Source organism: Eschscholzia californica, unplaced genomic scaffold, assembly GCF_041429995.1.
Source record: "Eschscholzia californica isolate CP2 unplaced genomic scaffold, dmEscCali1.0.p SCAF_2, whole genome shotgun sequence".
Classification (NCBI taxonomy): domain Eukaryota; kingdom Viridiplantae; phylum Streptophyta; class Magnoliopsida; order Ranunculales; family Papaveraceae; genus Eschscholzia; species Eschscholzia californica.
In genome coordinates this window covers 6,762,418-6,780,472 of record NW_028238309.1, presented here as the reverse complement: position 1 = coordinate 6,780,472, position 18,055 = coordinate 6,762,418, and the positions used below count along the sequence as shown (strand labels likewise).

Sequence of the window (18,055 nt, the reverse complement as noted above, 5' to 3'; positions counted from 1 at the left end):
AATAGACAAGTAGAGTCCCTAAAGCCCTAGTTTTTTTTTATGAAGAAAGCTTGCGAAAAAAACCCTAGTTACTTGCAATAACATGTCGGTCTAAACAATGGCTTTCCAAACAAGTAAGACTCGTGACAGACAAACATACCCCTTTCAATGTTTCAACTTGCCGTGATTTATTTCTTCTTAAAGCCCAACTCGGAATGGATCTTAGAAACTAGAAAGACCCATTTGGTTCTCCTTAAAATAAGTTAAGAGTCAGTTTTTTTTGTTTGTATGGTTTATTGAAAATTTGATGTTCTTTTTGCTTGTTTTAAGAGTTTATTAAAAATTTGACACATTTGATTCGAAAAACTTGCAAATTATTATTGTTACGACGAAAACCTATTTCTTTCCAAAACGCCTGAGATACATTTTCGAGGCTTTTGTGTGATCACTCCTAAAAATGCTAAGTTATAAATAATAAAAAAAATAAAAAATATTGACCCTCCTTCCGTCACCATCAAATAAGTACTCACAACCACTTCACAACCTCCACCACTACTTCTCTACCACCTCCGCTACCACAACTACTCCACGGGAACCCCACCACCTCCGACACAACTCCACCAATTCCGTGACAACTCCACCACCACCACACCCATTCCACAACCACTTCACCACCAAATCCAATCAACCACCACAGGATATCACCTCCACCGACAACATTCCACCTCCATCGTCGCAACTTTACCAACAACACCATCAACACCCCCTCAATTCACCACCACAACTCCACCACCATTAATCACTAATACAACCGCTACAACTCTATTACCACCAAACATGTCCACCACTCATCCATTACCGCCACCTCAATTCCAACATCTATTATATAAAACAGAAGAGAAAAACGATGACTGGGACAAACATCCTTTTTTAATAAAGGATATTGTCTAGAAGTCCTTCCCAAAATTTAAAATATAGTCCTTCTTAGAAATAAAATAATCTATTTAAAGAAAAAAAGATGGCAAAATTTCTTAACGACTTTATGATAAACTTTCTACTATATGAATATTTGTGAGTGAATTTTTGAGATAAAACAATATAAGTATCGGCATAATCTATATAATAAAACAGAAGGGAAAACGATGACTGGGACAAACATCTTTTTTTAATATAAGATCGATATTGTCTAGAGGCCCTTCTCAAAATTTAAAATATAGTCCTTCGTAAAAACAAAGTTACCTATTTAAAAAACAATAACCGTTTCCTTCTTAAAATAAAATAACTAATTTAAGAAAAAAAACAAAATAAACTTGAAGGATTAAAAAAAGAAATTAAAATCTCTCTCTTTCAATAAAATAATAACTAATTTAAGAGAAAAGAAACAAAAAAAATAATACAAAAAATATAACTAATAGAAATCTCTGTCTCTCAATAAAATATAACAATAAATGTCGTAACATTTGATTGATACAAGTGTTTGTGCGCTAGGGCACGGGATATACCCTAGTAATATAATAATTCTTAACATATTATTATTACCACAACCAGTATTAAAACCAGCATCACCACTTCCGATTTTTCAAGTATATCATTTCAGTAACATAATATAAAAATTACAATTTTTTTTAATAAAGCGCCGTTTCCTAGTTTTTTTATATATAAAAATACTTTTCGTATAGCATACCAAGTGAATCAAATGGATTTTCAAAAAGCTCTTTCATTTAAGGGCTAACAAAAATCTCTTAAAATAAGACAAACGAGATCTTATGGCTCAAGACTTTTCAAATCTTCTTCTTGTTCAAATATTCATCTTCACCTTACCAAGGTGCACATCCATACGTTTCTCTAGTTTTCCTCAGATTTTACCACTTTCACTCTCTTTTGAATTGTGAAGAGGTAAAATCCTCTGAATAATCAACTCGAATGAAGTCGAGGAAGATGAAGGGAGATCGGTCTCAGTGATGCCGAGAGGAAGAGTAGAAGCTCTCGGGTGAAACCGAGAGCAGTGATGGAGCTTCTCGGGTGAAATCGAGAGGAACAGTTAAGGGTCTCGGGTATAACCGAGAGTTGATCGTGAGAGCTTCTCAGGTGAAAACCGAGAGATGATGGTGATGAGATGTTGATCGTGTGTGGGAGAGAGATAGGTAAACACCTTTGTTTATTAACACTACAACTTGATTTGTACATTATGTGTTGGTTCCTTTATATAGGTTTACAATGGAGGAGCTTAAGGAGTATAAAACTCTATGATGTTTATCTAAATACATGTTTATCTAAGATACAATAATCTTGATTGTACTAGGAATCCTAATCGTACTAGGTTTCCCTATATACTAAGTTGGACCTAATCCACTCGGTTTAGCCGAGTGGAGTGGACCTTCCAACACTCCCCTCAAGTTAGAGCGGGATTGGAAGTAACGCCTAACTTGCGAATGATGTTCTTGAACGTTTCTGCTCCAAGTGGCTTGGTGAAGATATCCGCTAACTGGTTGTCTGAAGTGGTGAAGCGCGTGGCAAAAGATAGCCAAGTAAAGAAGACGTAAACCTCGTCTCGGAGAAAATAAATACCTCTTGAAATTAGCTCTAGCCAAAGATAGCCAAGTAAAGAAGACCTTATCAGTACTGATCAGAAAGAAGATTTCACAAAGCACCTCAATCAGCTCGGTACAAAGCAGCTCGGGAATGTGCAGTTCTGGAAAAATCAAAAGGAAAGACCAAGCTTCTCAAAACAACTCTGGTCCAGGTAAACCCGTTGTCTTCAAGGTCTTCTATGTTTGAGAAACACGAGTTACTTCTACTCCTCAATCTCATTACTTTCGACTAAGGAGTGGCTGGACTCATGATGATGCACAAAATGTCCAGACATTGACTACCAACAGAAGAGTCAAGATCAAATCTGAAGTCCATCGGGTCAACACGGCTTAAGGTAGCAGGTCAGCTGAACGCTTGACGGTTTGTCACGTACTCCCCTAACTGGGAAGTCAGCTAAAGGAAACCAGCCCTCTAACGCCCTTGGCATGAACAGATCTGCCCTGGGGTTTTTAAAGGAATGAGGAGGGTCCACGTAGGTTCGGTCGATGCCTTACGCCCAGCACTAGGAAGGCAAAGCGCACCAACAATCTACCGACTTAATCCCAGAATCTCCACAGAGATCCCAGTCGGCTACAGATCTCGAAGTGTTTAACCAAGTGTGGACTTCACGCGTCCAAGGGAGGAAACTTCTCCCCAAAGATCTATCACATCGGCAGGATATCTACGAAAGATCCTTGAACTTAGAAACTTTCATCTATCCTGGATGCGAGATAAACACGAAGGGAAGACTTCCTGATGAGACATGGAAATGTCCCATTTGGATCTCTTAACTTGGCATAGTTAGTCCATTTCGAGCAGTTACTCGGATGAATTATTTGTTTCCCTTACTCAGGTGTCGTCTAAGGAATTGAGCGCGAAAGCAGATAAAAACAAGAGATATACGCACAAAAGGGGTATCTTCTCATTAGGGAAAGGAAGTTCTTTGAGGTTTCATATCTGCTCTGTTTTCCTTCTTCTTCTTGGGGGATTAACGCAAGATTAGAGAGAAAAGAGAAAAAAAAAAACAGGGTAGAGAGAGAAAAATTTATAGTTCCACATCATCAATTTAATTATCATCTGGTACAGTTCCTAATTTTGTGAGAGAAAGGAAAACCAAAGAAGAAATATTAGAAAAAGGGAATCGAAGGAGTAGAGAGATAAAGAGCTAGAACAGAGCTTTTCTTTTCTTCTTCTTTGTTGAGTGTTAATATTTTAGTGAGAGGGAGTTGCAGAGAGAAGGTAGAAGGAAGATTGAGTTCTATCTTGTTTTTGAATCTATACCATTTTAGAGAAAGAGAAATTCTCCTTCACCGATTCGGCATATTCATCGTATTACTATCATTATCAAAAGGCTTCTCATTCGGTGATTTCCTTTACTTTATCTTTGATTTAACAATGAGAACGTCTCTTATGATTATGCTTATGTGTATGCGAAGTATGAGTAGCTAAATCTTTCACTTAGAGTGAAGATGAAGCTTCGAGCATGAATACCTAGTTTACTCTTTTTCTTTTCATGTTTCTCATTAAGTGCGCGTTATTGTTAAACAATACCTATTTGATTCCATATGATAATGATATAAGTTAAAGAATCATGTTAGGAAAGGGCTAAAACCATTTTGGGAGTTTGAGGTGGAATCAGAACTCTAGAATTTTCTCTCATTTTGATATCTTCGAGAACAAGTCCTCAGTCTCATTTGTTCAAGTATTTTATTATTATCATTGTTATATCACCAAACCCAAATCACATCTAAAAAATCGTGTTCTTTTGAGATTAATAACGAGTTTGACTAGTCCCTGCGGATCGACCCTGGTCTTACCGAGATTTTACTACTTGAAGCCAGTGTACTTGCGGGTATAGACCTTTTAGGGAAACTTTTAAGGCCCATCACTTCCCTCCACGGTAATCACCGCCGCCTCTTAAGCATATAAAAGGCCCTCAAATCGTCCTTCAAAGGACACGATCTCTAAACCCTAAAAGATCACAGTTAACTCTGAGTTCTCATAACTCGCCCCCAAAAGGATCAATCAATATTCATTCTTTTATTGCAAAGAGCACCCTGACTGGCTTGAGCGTCGGAGCGGTTTTTGAACCCTTTGCAGGTTTTCCCCCTTGGGGAACGGACGAACAGGAGCTCGAACATGAGCAAGGAGCGAGGAGCAGGAGTAAAGAAGTAGAGAAACAAAGCTGGAAGCAGGAACACTCTGCGGGATCTAACTTAACATAACAGAACATTCAACATAACGGAGGTTGTCATGCATCAACTCCACTTTTCATGCTAATATAACGGAAAGCTATTTTTTGACATCAGCAGGTCTCACCAACCGAACCACGTAAATCTCTGTGTTCTGTTCTTTATTATCTGTTGCTACTATTGGATTGCTTGTATTGATCACATTAAACCCTAATTGGCATAACACTTCCTACCATCGATGAACGTGTGTGTCTGCTTCCGATCGTCGCATTGGTGTTTATGAAAATTTCTTCAAGTTGGGTTTATTTCTTCCTTTTCCTTCCTTCTTGGTGGAACTACTGAGCCACTATGGTCTTCATCTTTTTCAGATGAACCCTAATGATGTGATGACAATCATGGTGTTCTATCTGCTCTCCAATCATCTGGGCGAAAAGGTTCGCCTCTATGCTTTTGATAAAATCTTTTCCATCAAGTCTGGTGACCACTTCTGGTACTACTTTTCTTCTTGTCTGGGAATTTTCTTTTCGGCACCGTCTACGCCAAATGATTATAAAGAAAGATTTTTCTTTGTCTGTGCTTCTCTATCCGTCGAAAGATTTGGTTTTGTCCTCGCACTTCTGATTTCCCGTCGGAACTTTCGAAGATCAATCCTGATCCTCAAGACATCAAATGTTTTGAGGTCTTGTCAGCCCTAGACAAGGGAAAAGATAAGCTGGTTCTTGATTGTCTCTGCAGGGGTGATTTCTTCTTATCATGGTATGTTTCTGGTTTCTCCTTTCTTTCTTTGTCTTTTTGACCCTTACTTTTGCTTATCGCTTCTCTTTTCCTTTGATTGTTTAGTTTTCTTGAAGAAGCGCGTCAGGGCTAGTGACCAGCCATCCGCTTCTGCTGCCAAGAGGCCTCGTACAAAAACGTCAGTTGGTCGGAGCTCTACTGGTATCATTATTCGTGAACCTGGTAGTCCTGTTACTCCCACGAATCCTTCGAGTCCTGCTTCCAGAGTGACTTCAGTAGTCAAGGGTAGATTCGTCGCTTCCCGAACCAGAACTAGCAGCCTTCCCAAGGCTGACAAAGGAAAAGACCATGTTGTACCAGAGCTGTCTTTTAGGCTGAGCCGCTGACCCAAATACCTTAGACGTCTAATGACCTCGTTTGTTTTTGGCTTTGACCAACACCTTCAGGGAGAGGTACTTGTATTCTTTACAACTAATTTATTGTGTTGTGCCCAATCGGGGTTAATATAAGCAATACGAGTAATCCAAGACAAGCAATAGGAATAGTAAAGAACAATCAAGAACAAAACACAGAGATTTACGTGGTTTGGTTGGTGAGACCTACTTCACGGCGACAACGGCACGGTGATTTCCACTATGATAAGCAAACAAGTTTACACAAGAGATTCGTGAGATTGTGTCTTCTGATATCTCCTTAGGGTTTAGTTTATATAGCCACTAAACCCTAATCCCACCGCCTCACCGAGTCTCTACAACCGACTCTCTCTACAACTGCCATTATACACAGATAACACTAATCACCAGCATAAGCCTAGCTTCCGCATTCCAGCTCTGTCTCGGAGTCCAGCTCTGCCTCACAGCCCTGCTTCGCATACCAGCTCTGTCTCAGTAATCAGCTCCTTGTAAACGGGTTGGCGGGTCGTAAACCAGGTTCGATACCAATCCATATTCGAGTCACTTCTAACATATTGTTTGTGTTGTTTCTTCTTCTTTTCCTGATGACCTTCTTTTATTGCAGGGTTCTCGGGTTAGTCAATATGTTGCTTCTTATCTGAGTCAGATCGAACGTTTGGAAACTCTGCTAGCGAAATTCGAGGAGAAAGCTCGGTCCTTCAAGACCGAAGCTGAGCTCTTGACTACTGATTTGAAGGTTATCACCGCTGATCGAGATTCCTGGAAGTTGGCAACTAAGTAATCCTGGGCTAGTTTTGAGCTCCAATCTTCCCAAGTGACCGCTCGTATCTTGGCTCTCAAGAAGCACCTTGAGGCTTACAAAGAGAGGGAAGCCGGTTTGGTTGCCCAAAGGGAAAAGATAGGCTTGCTCTTCACGACTCTCGTACCAATGTCCTTGCCTTGGCGGACCAAAACCGAGCCAAAATAATTGCCAGTTTTAAATGTGGAGATGAATTCTCGTAGATCCTTAGGAAACAACGTAAACTGGGCTTCAAAGCTGCCTGGGAATTTGTTCGTCGTTTCTATGCCCTGAATCGTATTCTCTGTTACGTCGTCTCAATCAAGACAAAGTGGTCGAGATCGTTGCGTCTCTTGCTGTTGATCAAGGCGTAGGGGAGGATCTCCCATTTAGTGAAGATGAATGAGGAATCTAAGTTGTTGAGTCTGCGATTCCAGCGGATGATGATTCTGACGAAGGCTCTATTTTTTCGGTTCCTCAGCCTGGTTCTGACAGTAGTCCTAGCCCTTCTCCCCCTGCTGAGTGACTTTGATTTCTGATGTGCGATGTTTATTATTTTCTTGTTTTTTGCTTTCAGTTGTTTTGTTTGACGAATCCTCGTTTCTGAATGGATGTTTTCTTGTTCTTTCATTATTCCTCTTTTATTCCTACAAAGTGACTAAGAATTTTTCGTCCTTGGCCTTCAAACATCAAAATTATCCTAACTTACTAATGCAATTTTCCTAACTTACTACGCATGCTCCGAATGAATTCTTCTGCAAAAAATAGAGTTAAACTTATTCTAGCATGACCTTACTTATTATTTCCCTCTGCAAAATAGAAACCAAGTTAGCCCTGTATCGTAATTTCTTAGCGACTTCGAAGTTAGTTCTGGAACTTTCTTCTTGAGCCCCTGAGCGTAGCCTTAGCTACCAGGGTTGGTGCGTCGGCTTGAGCATGACTAGTTTCATTAGGACTTCTCTTTGGCGCCTTGGTCGTGGCCTTAGCTACCAGGGTTGTTTCGTCGCCTTGAGCACGACTAGTTTAACTAGGACTTCTCCTTGGGCCCCTGGTCGTGGCCTTAGCTACCACGGTTGTTTTGTCGGCTTGAGCACGACTAGTTTAACTGAGATTTCTCCTTGGGCCCCTAGTCGTGGCCTTAGCTACCAGGTTTGTTCCGTTGGCTTGAGCACAACTAGTTTAACTAGGACTTCTCCTTGGGGCCCTGGTCATGGCCATATCTACCAGGGATGTTTCGTTGCCTTGAGCACGACTAGTTTAACTAGGACTTCTCCTTCGGCCCCTGGTCATTGCTCTAACTATCAGGGTTGTAGGTTAACTAGGACTTCTCCTTCAGGATCCTTGGTGAAGGACCACGTTTTACTTGAGCAAAGTGAGGTTAACTAGGACTCTTCCTTGGAGCCCCTGGTCGTGGCCTTAGCTACCAGGGGTGTCTATTTTGCCGAAGCAAAGTGAGTTTAACTAGGACTCCTCCTTAGGTCCTCTGGTCGTTGCTTCCGGTAGTAGGGCTATCCGTTTTGCTCGCATGAAGGTGAGTTTAACTAAGAGTCCTCCTTAAGGCCCCTGGTCGTTGCTTTCGCTAGCAGGGATATCCGTTTTGCCGAAGCAAAGTAAGTTTAACTAGGACTCCTCCTTAAGGCCCCTGGTCGTTGCTTTCGCTAGCAAGGCTATCCGTTTTGCTGAAGCAAAGTAAGTTTAACTACGACTCCTCCTTGAATATTACTCGTTTTCAAAAAGTATTGTTTATTAATAAATATTGCAGCTATTGCCACATCCCGGCCTATCGGCCTTATTGTAGTATAAACTGAAAAATGGAATGGCTCATTGTACCTGAAGTGTTTATGCTTTACTCCTACATGCCTGCAGTGAGTTCGTCGCGAAGCACTCCTTTGTTTCCCGGGCTGACCTGAGTTATTTCGTTCTTTCCACCGCTTTGTATTGAGGCCAGGTAGCATTCCCCAGCTATCTCCTGATTTCTACAGACTATTCCCACGAGACTGTCAAAGACACAGTCCTGTCGATTCTGACCCGAGAGCCGTCAAAACCTGTGAAGCAAGATCCGTTAAGTTTTAAGTGCTCGACACTTACCCCGAGTTGCCGGAAGCATGCTTTGCTCATGATCTCTAGCGAACTGCCAGAGTCGATTAAGATTTGCGCGCCCAACGTTCTTTCTAGCTATGATCGTCGTGATCACCATAGGATCCGCGTGAGGGACTATTATTCCTGTCAATTCGCTGCCCGCAAATGTGATTGACGGTGTCGCTAGCCTGGGTTGAACTGTCAGTTCTTTCTTATTAACAATGTCCCTTTTCTGCTTGTTCTCGATGTTTTCATCGGGGATCAAGCTCCCAACGATGGTGTTGACGTTACCCATCACCTCCGGATGTTTCCTAGTTCCTTTAGCTGCTTTCTTGGAGGGAACAAAGGGGGTATCTTCGTGAGGCATCTCTCTTCATGAAGCTCTTTTTTCCCTATGATGAGGTCGTCGATCCTTATCATCCTGACGTTCCGGGACTTCCTCAGGCGAGACTTCTGATTTCCAATCGAGCTTCAGGGTTAATTCCAATGAGTTTCGCACTAATATTTCATCGAACGATGGTTCATCTGTTTGATCTCTATTCATCCCTTCGTGCCTTGGCCTCAGATCGGTCGTCGGTTGTTCGCCGGCGCGTGACGTGGGATGCATGCCCGTGGGTGTCGAAAAGAAACTTCGAGACCGACATTCAGTCACCTCCCATTGCTCCTTTTAGAGCCCCAGGGCTGATTTGTTTGTGCCAAGGATGAAACAGGGATGTTACCTCAGACTGACCTCCCCGTTAGGGGCGTAGCTAACTGTTCTGTTTATCTTAAGCCGGGGTGACCCATTGGTCTTCAGGTCCGATCTTGACTTCTTGACGTCAGTCAACGTCTGGACAATTTATGCATCATCACGAGTCCCACCACTTCTTAGTTGAAAGTAGTGAGATTGAAGACAGTTTATGCAATAGGGACGAACACCCTTGGAACACGGTTTATCGGATCGGTCCGAAGAAGTAGACCGAGAAGAGTCGAAACGTTGAACGGCCAAGGCAGCAACCTCGGTTCCATGACTAGTGTCATACATAATGGTTTGTTGTGTTTCTTCTTGTTTAACCGAACTATTATCTTCAAGAGACATGGAAAGGGATCCATTAAGAGTATTTGACTTCGAATAGCCGAAAAACGGTCATGGAGTCCTTCAAGAAACTCCATTGCTCGATCTTGTTTAACCACAAAGACAAGGTTCAAGCACCATAAGTGATTGAAGATCACCTTGAAGTGTTTTGAGCTTGATGAAATAGGTGGAGACATCCATCCCATCTTGCTTAAGACAGGAGATAGCACGCTTAAGTTAAAACACCTTAGGTGCATTAGTTTGATGAAATCGCTCATATAAGTTTTGCCAAATAGCAGCAGTTGATTCATCGTAGAGAATTGATTGTCGAATATCAGAAGTAACGGAATTAACCAACCAACTTGCTACTAAAGCATTGCAACGTTCCCATGCATGCAAGTCAGTGGGGGAAGAAGGTTTTGGAATCGTACCATTGACAAAACCAAATTTTTCTTTAGCCCTTAAGGCCATCTTCATCCCACGAGACCAGGAGGCACAGTTATCTCCGCTTAAAAGTGGGGTTATGAGAATTGAAGTCGGAAAATCCGAATGATGAACATCAAAAATAGGAGTTGTAGAAGTTGAAAAAAATATCAAGAAGCGATTGAATAATAACCTAGCTCTTATACCATGTGAAATATCAACCTCGATAGAGATTGATTAATTGAGAGAGAGAGAGAGAGAGAGAGAGAGAGAGATAGAAAGAAAGAAAGAGAAACCGAGTGGTATAGAGAAGGAGAAGAGAGAAAGAAAGATAAAATATTTGTTATGTATTATAACAATGAGTATACAACCTTATTTATAGAAGTAAAATACTAATTCTAGTACAAGTATAATTCCTATTTGATATGTACAAAACACTCTTGATGGTTATCTTAATAATGATAACCATTAAAACCCTAATGCTAACCGATCGGGTCGGTGGACCCAGTTGGATCGGATAGGCGGGTCGCCTATGCTAATAGGATGGATTGAAACGGTGGCAGGTTAGGTAGTTCAAGAGAGCCTGAAAGCGTCAACAGTTGGTAGCCCAAGTGGTTCCAAGGTGTTGACATAAACTCCAGAAATCCCTGGAGGTCTCAGGTTCGAATCACCAGAGAAGGTGAAATCTTTGGTTATTTGATTTGGGATTATTAGGGTGTAAATAATGTAGTTGGGCTTTAGGCTATTGTCATGTTGGGCTATAGGCCAGGTCTTGTTTCAGTTTGAGTGGGCAGTTATTGAGCGTATCACATAACGACATACGTAGATCGTGGTCGACTTCCAAAAAAAAAGAGAGCCTGAAAGCCAGTGCTCTTCATAGGGAGTGGTGGATGCTCGTGCATTGGCGACGGTGGAGTAGTAGAAGAGGCCGGTCATAATGGTGTTAAGGAGTTTAAAGGGTACAACGAGGCAGTGATTGAATATGGATGTCCGAGAGGAGACGTCTGGTTGCAGGAGATAGAGATGGACTATGATGTGGTGGTAGAGGGAACAATAAGTGATGGTGGATTTGTCTCAAGAAATACTCATAGGGGCATCACATATTTTGATTTCTTTAGCAATGCGGGCTAGCATATGGAAATAGATGTTCATCAAATAGAATTTTTCTTTTTTTGTTGACAGATCAAATAAATTTCTTGGGATAAAAAACATTTATATCCCTTGTGAGACTCATTGTACCCAATGAAGACAAAAGAGACTTTTCAAGTCGGAGTTTGTGTTTTGCCGTATAGTGTTAGAAGAGGGCAACGACGACACACACTTAGAAAAATCATAATTGGGGTTTGCATTTTATGATTTTAAACCGAAGTGTCTAAGGTGTCTGATTTTGTAAAACTTGAGATAAAACGATTTATGAGAAAGATGGATGGCAAATGCTTCAGTACAAAATTGGTAAGGTAAATGACTTTGATGGACCGGCGCAAGGCCGGTTTCAACATGTCTATTTTTTTACTCTGCACCCCATTTTATTGTGAATTATGTGGATAAAATAATTGCTGAGAGATCCTATTTTGTGCAAGAAATTATTTGAATTGGCTTTAAGTAAATTCACAACCTCCTGACACTTCGAAGATTTTTCTTTGTTGAGAAACCAGTTCTAAAGCTATGAAAAGAATTCCTAAAACTAAATACAAAGTTATGGATTCCTAATACTATGGAAGATGAAGTAGAGGTTTTGATTTTCGCTTGTTGTATGTGCAATTTTTAAATCTATTTTGGTCCCAAAAATTTTTCGGGTTCCAATGATATACGTTGAAAAAACCAATGAAGACTAATTGGCGGAATAGAAAGAAGTTTGGTTTTGAAAACTTAGTTTGCATTATGCAAATCGAGTTTGCAATTTACATTCTACAATTCGAGTTTGTAATTTACATTTTGCAATCCGAGTTGGCAAGATTCACAAATCCAGTTTGCAGAAAATTGAAAAAACAAAACACCATATTACTGAGGTTTTATTATGAAAGAAAATAAATTGAGAAAGGTTATTGTTAGAAAGATAATAAAATTCTTTTCTAGATACTATATAAGTTTTACCAAAATCTGACATCTAATGAGAAAGTCACATGTATTAAAGTTTTAAGAGAAAAAAAGTAAATAATTGTTTTTTGTTTTCTTTTACCCAGCTATTTTGAAAATTATTTTGGCTCCAGTAGATAAAACCCATCTATATTCTTTGACATGGTAGAGGGTGCTGAGTTTGAGCTTCCTTAACCTATAAGTGTCAATATCTTCAATAATAAGTCTCCAAAAGAAAATATAAGATGCCCTTTCTTATGGAATTTGATCAATAGTTCTATTTGAGATGATATACCCCCGACATTGCACAATTACAAGTTTTGAATAGAGAAAAAGCAATCAAAACCATTTATCGGAACTTGAATTATAGTAACTAGTGTATTGGCTGTCAAATAAAAGAAATATCGTGGTAGAAGCTGCACGTTGCAAAGCTTGTACTTCTTTAGAAACTTCCCTCGTGTTGTGAGAACAATGAATTTCAAGCGTCTCTAGGACTATTGCCTTCTTGAGTACAATCTCCAGAATAGAGACAACATTGCAATCTCCCGAACTCATAGGCGACGAAAAAAAAATCTGAACTTTCTTTAGGTGATATAACATGTGCTGTAACGACAAAGCTTCTAGGCTGCTTGAGTCGTCCATTAATGGCACCATATATTTCGTTGATTCTGTATCCAGTACAAATTCCTCTATAATAGGAGAACTCTCAAGTAAGTATACTATGGCATTGACACAATTTCTTCTAAACCATGTTGTCACCTTCAAAGATTTCAAGTTAGGAAACTCCAATCTATTTTGTAATAAGTTAGGAGCTTCTAATAAGAGTAACTGAGTGACCCAACCTGATAATTTTAGAGTTCCCACATTACGAAACGCTCTAAGTAGTTTAATAATCTCTTTTGCATACGATATTTCCATCACTTCATTAAAGGCATTAGGATATGACTCATATAGCTCAAGTTCAGCTTTAACTAAACAAGGAAAACTACCTATATCAAAGCCTTTCCACAAAAAGCGTTCACAAGTGAATGATATGAGATTTGGAGCGTATAACTCGATCATATATTTGTATTTGTTGCCCATAAAATGCAATTTCAAGTACTTAAGTCGAAGAGAAGAAATGCCAATGGTGGTGCAGTTAGGTTTGCAGTAAGATATAGACAAGGACTCAAGAAGAGGACAACGGGATAACAATTTCTTAAGAACATCACCAACACCACATAGTTTAACTCCACAAAGACTTAGTTTTTCAAGTCTAGGTAAACTCATTGAATCAGGTATATGAAGCTTACGATGATAAAACGTATCAGTCCCGAAGTCAAATATTAATATTCTCAATAATTTAAAATCAAAAGGTAAATGAATTCTTGAACGACCTCCACTAATATATAGTTCTTGAATATTTCTTGTAATAGCAGTTTCAATCCATTTAACAAGACTCTTTCTTTTAACATCCCAAGGAGAATGAAGTTGGCGACCAAAAGTATGAGTATTGGAAGGAAGTTTGAGATGAAAAGTATGAATATCAGAAGAGTGAGACAAATATACCTTACTCACAAAATCTTCAAATCTCTTTTTCTTGACAAGACCGGTATGGTCGAATTTTAGAAAAGGGTGAGATTTCCAGACCTCTTTCCATCTTCTTGATAAAACGCTGGTTTGGATTACTTCTTTCATGTCAAGAAAAGAGAGAACTTGATGAAGAACATAATCTGGTAAGTTACTTATTCTATCTTTTTTCTTCATCTTCTATTCTTTTTTATTGCACTAGGGTTTGCATCAATGTGCTTAAATAGACAAGTAGAGTCCCTAAAACCCTAGTTACTTGCAATAATAGGTCGGTCTAAATAATGCCTTTTCAATCAAATAAGACTCACGACCAATATACCCCTTCTACGTACAAAAGCCCATTTGGCCACTTAAAATAAGTTAAAAGTCAATTTTTAATTTGTTTTAAGTGTATTGAAAGTTCTATGGGTTCGATTAGAAAAACCTGGAGAATACTATTTTTTTTAATATGGAAAACGTATTTTTGTTCAAAAAGCAGAAGTTACATTTTCGTGGCTTTCGTATAATGGCTTTTAAAAAGCTAGTTAGGATAAAAAGAACAAAATATTTGTCTTTTTTGTGACCATCAAATAAATATTTACAACCATCACAACCACTTCACGACCTCCATAACAACCACTCTACCACGTTCGTTACCACAACCACTCCGCCACCTCTGCCACTTCTCCACCACCTTCGCTACCACAACCACTCCACCGGAACTCCACCACCTTTGACGCTACTCTACCACTCCACGTCTCCACTGATGATGCATAAATGTCCAGACCTTGACTAACGTCTGAAAAGTCAAGATCAGACCTGAAGTCCAACGGGTCAACCCGGATTAAGGCAGCAGGACAGCTAAATACTTGACGATCTGATACACTCCCCTAACTGGGAAGTCGGCTAGAGGAAACCAGTCCTGTTACGCCCTCGGCATGAACGGGTCAACCCTATGGTCTCCGAAGGAATGAGGGGGGTCCACATAGGTTTGGTCGATGATTTACGCCCAGAACCAGGAAGGCGGAAGCGTACTAGCAACCTACCGACTTAATCTCGAAATATCTTTAGAGATCTCAGTCGGTTAAGGTTCTCGAAGTGTTTAAGCAAGTTTGGCCTCACGCTTCTACGGGAGGAAACTTCTCCCAGAAGATCTATCAGACCGGCAAGATATCGACAGGAAGATCCTTAAACTTAGAAACTTTCCCCTATCTCAGACTCAAGATAAACACAAAGGGAAAACTTCCCTCAACGGCCAATGTAGCCGCCTCAAAGGCTATCGCAGCCGCCTCAAAGGCTATCGCAGTCGCCTCTTAAGCCTATAAAAGGCCCCCACATCGTCTTCCAAAAAGAGGATAGAACATCTCAAAACTCAGACAGAAAACCTAACCATCTACTTCTAAACCCTAGAAGTATAAACCAAAGTTCTCATAACTCGCTCCCAAAAAGGTTCAATCGCTATTAATCTTTTACTTCAAAGAACACCCTGACTGTCTTGAGCGTCGGAGCAATTTTCGAACCCTTTGCAGGTTTTCCCCCCTTTGGGAATCTACGAACAGGAGCTTGGATCAAGGAGCCAGAAGCAAGGAGCGAGGAGCTGAGAACCAGAGCAGGGCGAAAGAATAATCACTCACCTAACAGAATATACCATCATAACGGAGGTTGTCACGCATCAACTCCCTTTTTCATGTTAATATAACGGAAAGCCATTTTTTGACATCAGCATTCGGCGCTAGAAGGAGGGCGTCTCTAACAAAAATCATCAATTCGGTAAACCTGAATCCACTTTTTTCACTTGCAAAACTAATTGTTTTCCTCAGCTCCTCAAGCAATCATGTCGTCCGACGAGCACACCCCTTGCGGATCCCAGAACAGACTTCCCAACGTGGTCGAGCTCATGGCTGAAATCAAGCAGCTCAAGGCTGACCATTCTCGGAAAGAGGAAGAGATGAGACAGTTACGGGAAAGCCTCCGTAAGGCCGAGAGAGCCCGGAAAGGGACAGCACTGGAGGAAAGGAAGGAAGCACTCAGGATGCTTGCCCGATGGCTTTTCTCATTAGTTGAAGTGTTTTCATCCGGAGTCGTGGAGCTACAGCCAAGCGACCAGATCCACTTTGAGAGTATCCTGGACGAGGCGGGACAGTTGGACCCAACTCGACCGTACATCCCCAGACCCGGAGGAGTCCACGAAGGACGCACAGATGATCCTACCATATGCAAAGTGTTGATACACCAAGTGGCGGAGTTGACCCGAGCAAGGGAGAAGGAAAAACTGTCGTCGAGGGCCATCATCCACCAGCCCCCTCTCAGTCGAGAGATACTCGAGTCGGATAAGCCAAAAAACTTGAAGTGCCCCGCGCTCGAGCATTACCATGGCTTGAAGGATCCATAGGTGTTCATTAACAACTATGCATCGGTACTGAATCTCTAAACGACCAACAAGAACGTATGGTGTGTGGTCTTCGCCACTATCTTGAAGGGACCGGCAGGCGTGGTACCAGGCATTAGCACCAGGATCCATAAATTCTTTCGAAGAATTCGCCCAAGCCTTCTGCGACGCCTTCAGTGGCAGCACCACAATCAAGAGGAAAACCGACGAGTTATTCAACGTTGTTCAGAGAAAGAACGAATCTCTCGCAATCTACTAGCAGAGTTTCTGGAACCTCATGGTACAGATCCCTGACCTGGAGCCAAAGGTCGCGTTTGCCGCCTTAAAAAGATGTCTCAGACAGGATGACATCATACGGGGCATCTCGAGTAAAGAGCCAGACACGTTGGCGGGGTTAATAGAAAGAGTTCAACAATTCATCATGAAAGAATAGAACTATAAGAGGGTGAAAGAGGTGGCTAACATCCCATACGAAGGAGAGCCACCCAGAAGAAAATAACGAGAGGAGGCACGACCCTCCAAGGAGCGAGACAGAGACCGAAGGACGAGGCCTGATTTCACCGCTTATACTCCTCTAACAAAAGGCAGAGAGGAGATCCTCGTCTCGAAGGAAAAAGTACAGCTGCCCAAGCCCAACGACGACAGGGAAGAATTTGGTCCAAGAGACATGACTGCATGGTGCGCCTTCCACCGGGGGTACGGCCATAGAACCGACAGTTGTCGACATCTCAAAAATCTGATAGAGGAGATGGTAAGAAAAGGCGAACTGGACAAATACATCCAGAAGGAGCAACAACCCCCGAGTATAAGAATAAGAGGTCAGCGAGCAGGGTTAGGAATCGGGTCAGGCCTGGACACCAACGTGGACTCCACGACCGCCAGGAAAATGGCCAAGTGACTAGAAGAACCCACTGGAATAATAGGCAGCATTAATACCATCACCGGGGGACCGACCCTCAGCGGGAGCACCAAAGGCGAGCAGCGCATGCAGATACATGAACGAAGCGAAAAATCCACCAGCTATGTTCATCAAGCCCAGTGTGGAAACACCGTCGATCGCCTTCACTGACGACGATTTGATAGGAGTGATCTCCCCGCATACTGACCCTTGGTCATAACGACAGTAGTGGCTGTTGATCTCAAAAAATGGCTTTCCGTTATATCAGCATGAAAAAGGGAGTTGATGCATGACAGCCTCCGTTATGATGGTATATTCTGTCAGGTGAGTGATTATTCCTTCGCCCAGCTCCGGTTCTCAGCTCTAGTTCTCAGCTCCTCGCTCCTTGCTCCTGGCTCCTGGCTCCTTACTCCCGGTTCCTTGATCCTTGCTCCTGGATCATGTTCGTCGATTGCCAAAGGGGGGAAAACCTGCAAAGGGTTCGAAAACCGCTCCGACGCTCAAGACAGTCAAGGTGTTCTTTGCAGTAAAAAGATTAATGGCGATTGAACCTTTTTGGGGGCGAGTTATGGGAACTCTGGTTTCTATTTCTAGGGTTTAGAAGTAGATGGTTAGGGTTTTCTCTCTGAGTTTCGAGATATTTTGTCCTCCTCTTGAAAGATGATGTGAGGGGCCTTTTATAGGCTTAAGTGGCAGTTGTGATAGCCTTAGAGGTGGCTACGTTGGTCGTTGAGGGAAGTTTTCCTTTTGTGTTTATCTTGAGTCTGAGATAGAGAAAAGTTCCTAAGTTTAAGGATCTTCCTGTCGATATCTTGCCAGTCTGATAGATCTTCTGGGAAAAGTTTCCTCCCGTAGACGCGTGAGTCCCAAACTTGCTTAAACACTTCGAGACTCTTAGCCGACTGAGATCCCTAAAGATA

The 18,055-nt window shown here is 41.4% G+C and overlaps 1 protein-coding gene across 1 annotated transcript; it reads right to left on the bottom strand.

The window, feature by feature from the left end:
• Window positions 1-12,639: 12,639 nt before the first annotated feature.
• Window positions 12,640-13,664, bottom strand: LOC147555736 (uncharacterized). Its single transcript, XM_086658521.1, has one exon. It carries the CDS (start codon window positions 13,567-13,569, stop codon window positions 12,640-12,642), a length of 930 nt encoding a protein of 309 aa, XP_086514647.1. The 5' UTR covers window positions 13,570-13,664.
• Window positions 13,665-18,055: the final 4,391 nt, after the last annotated feature.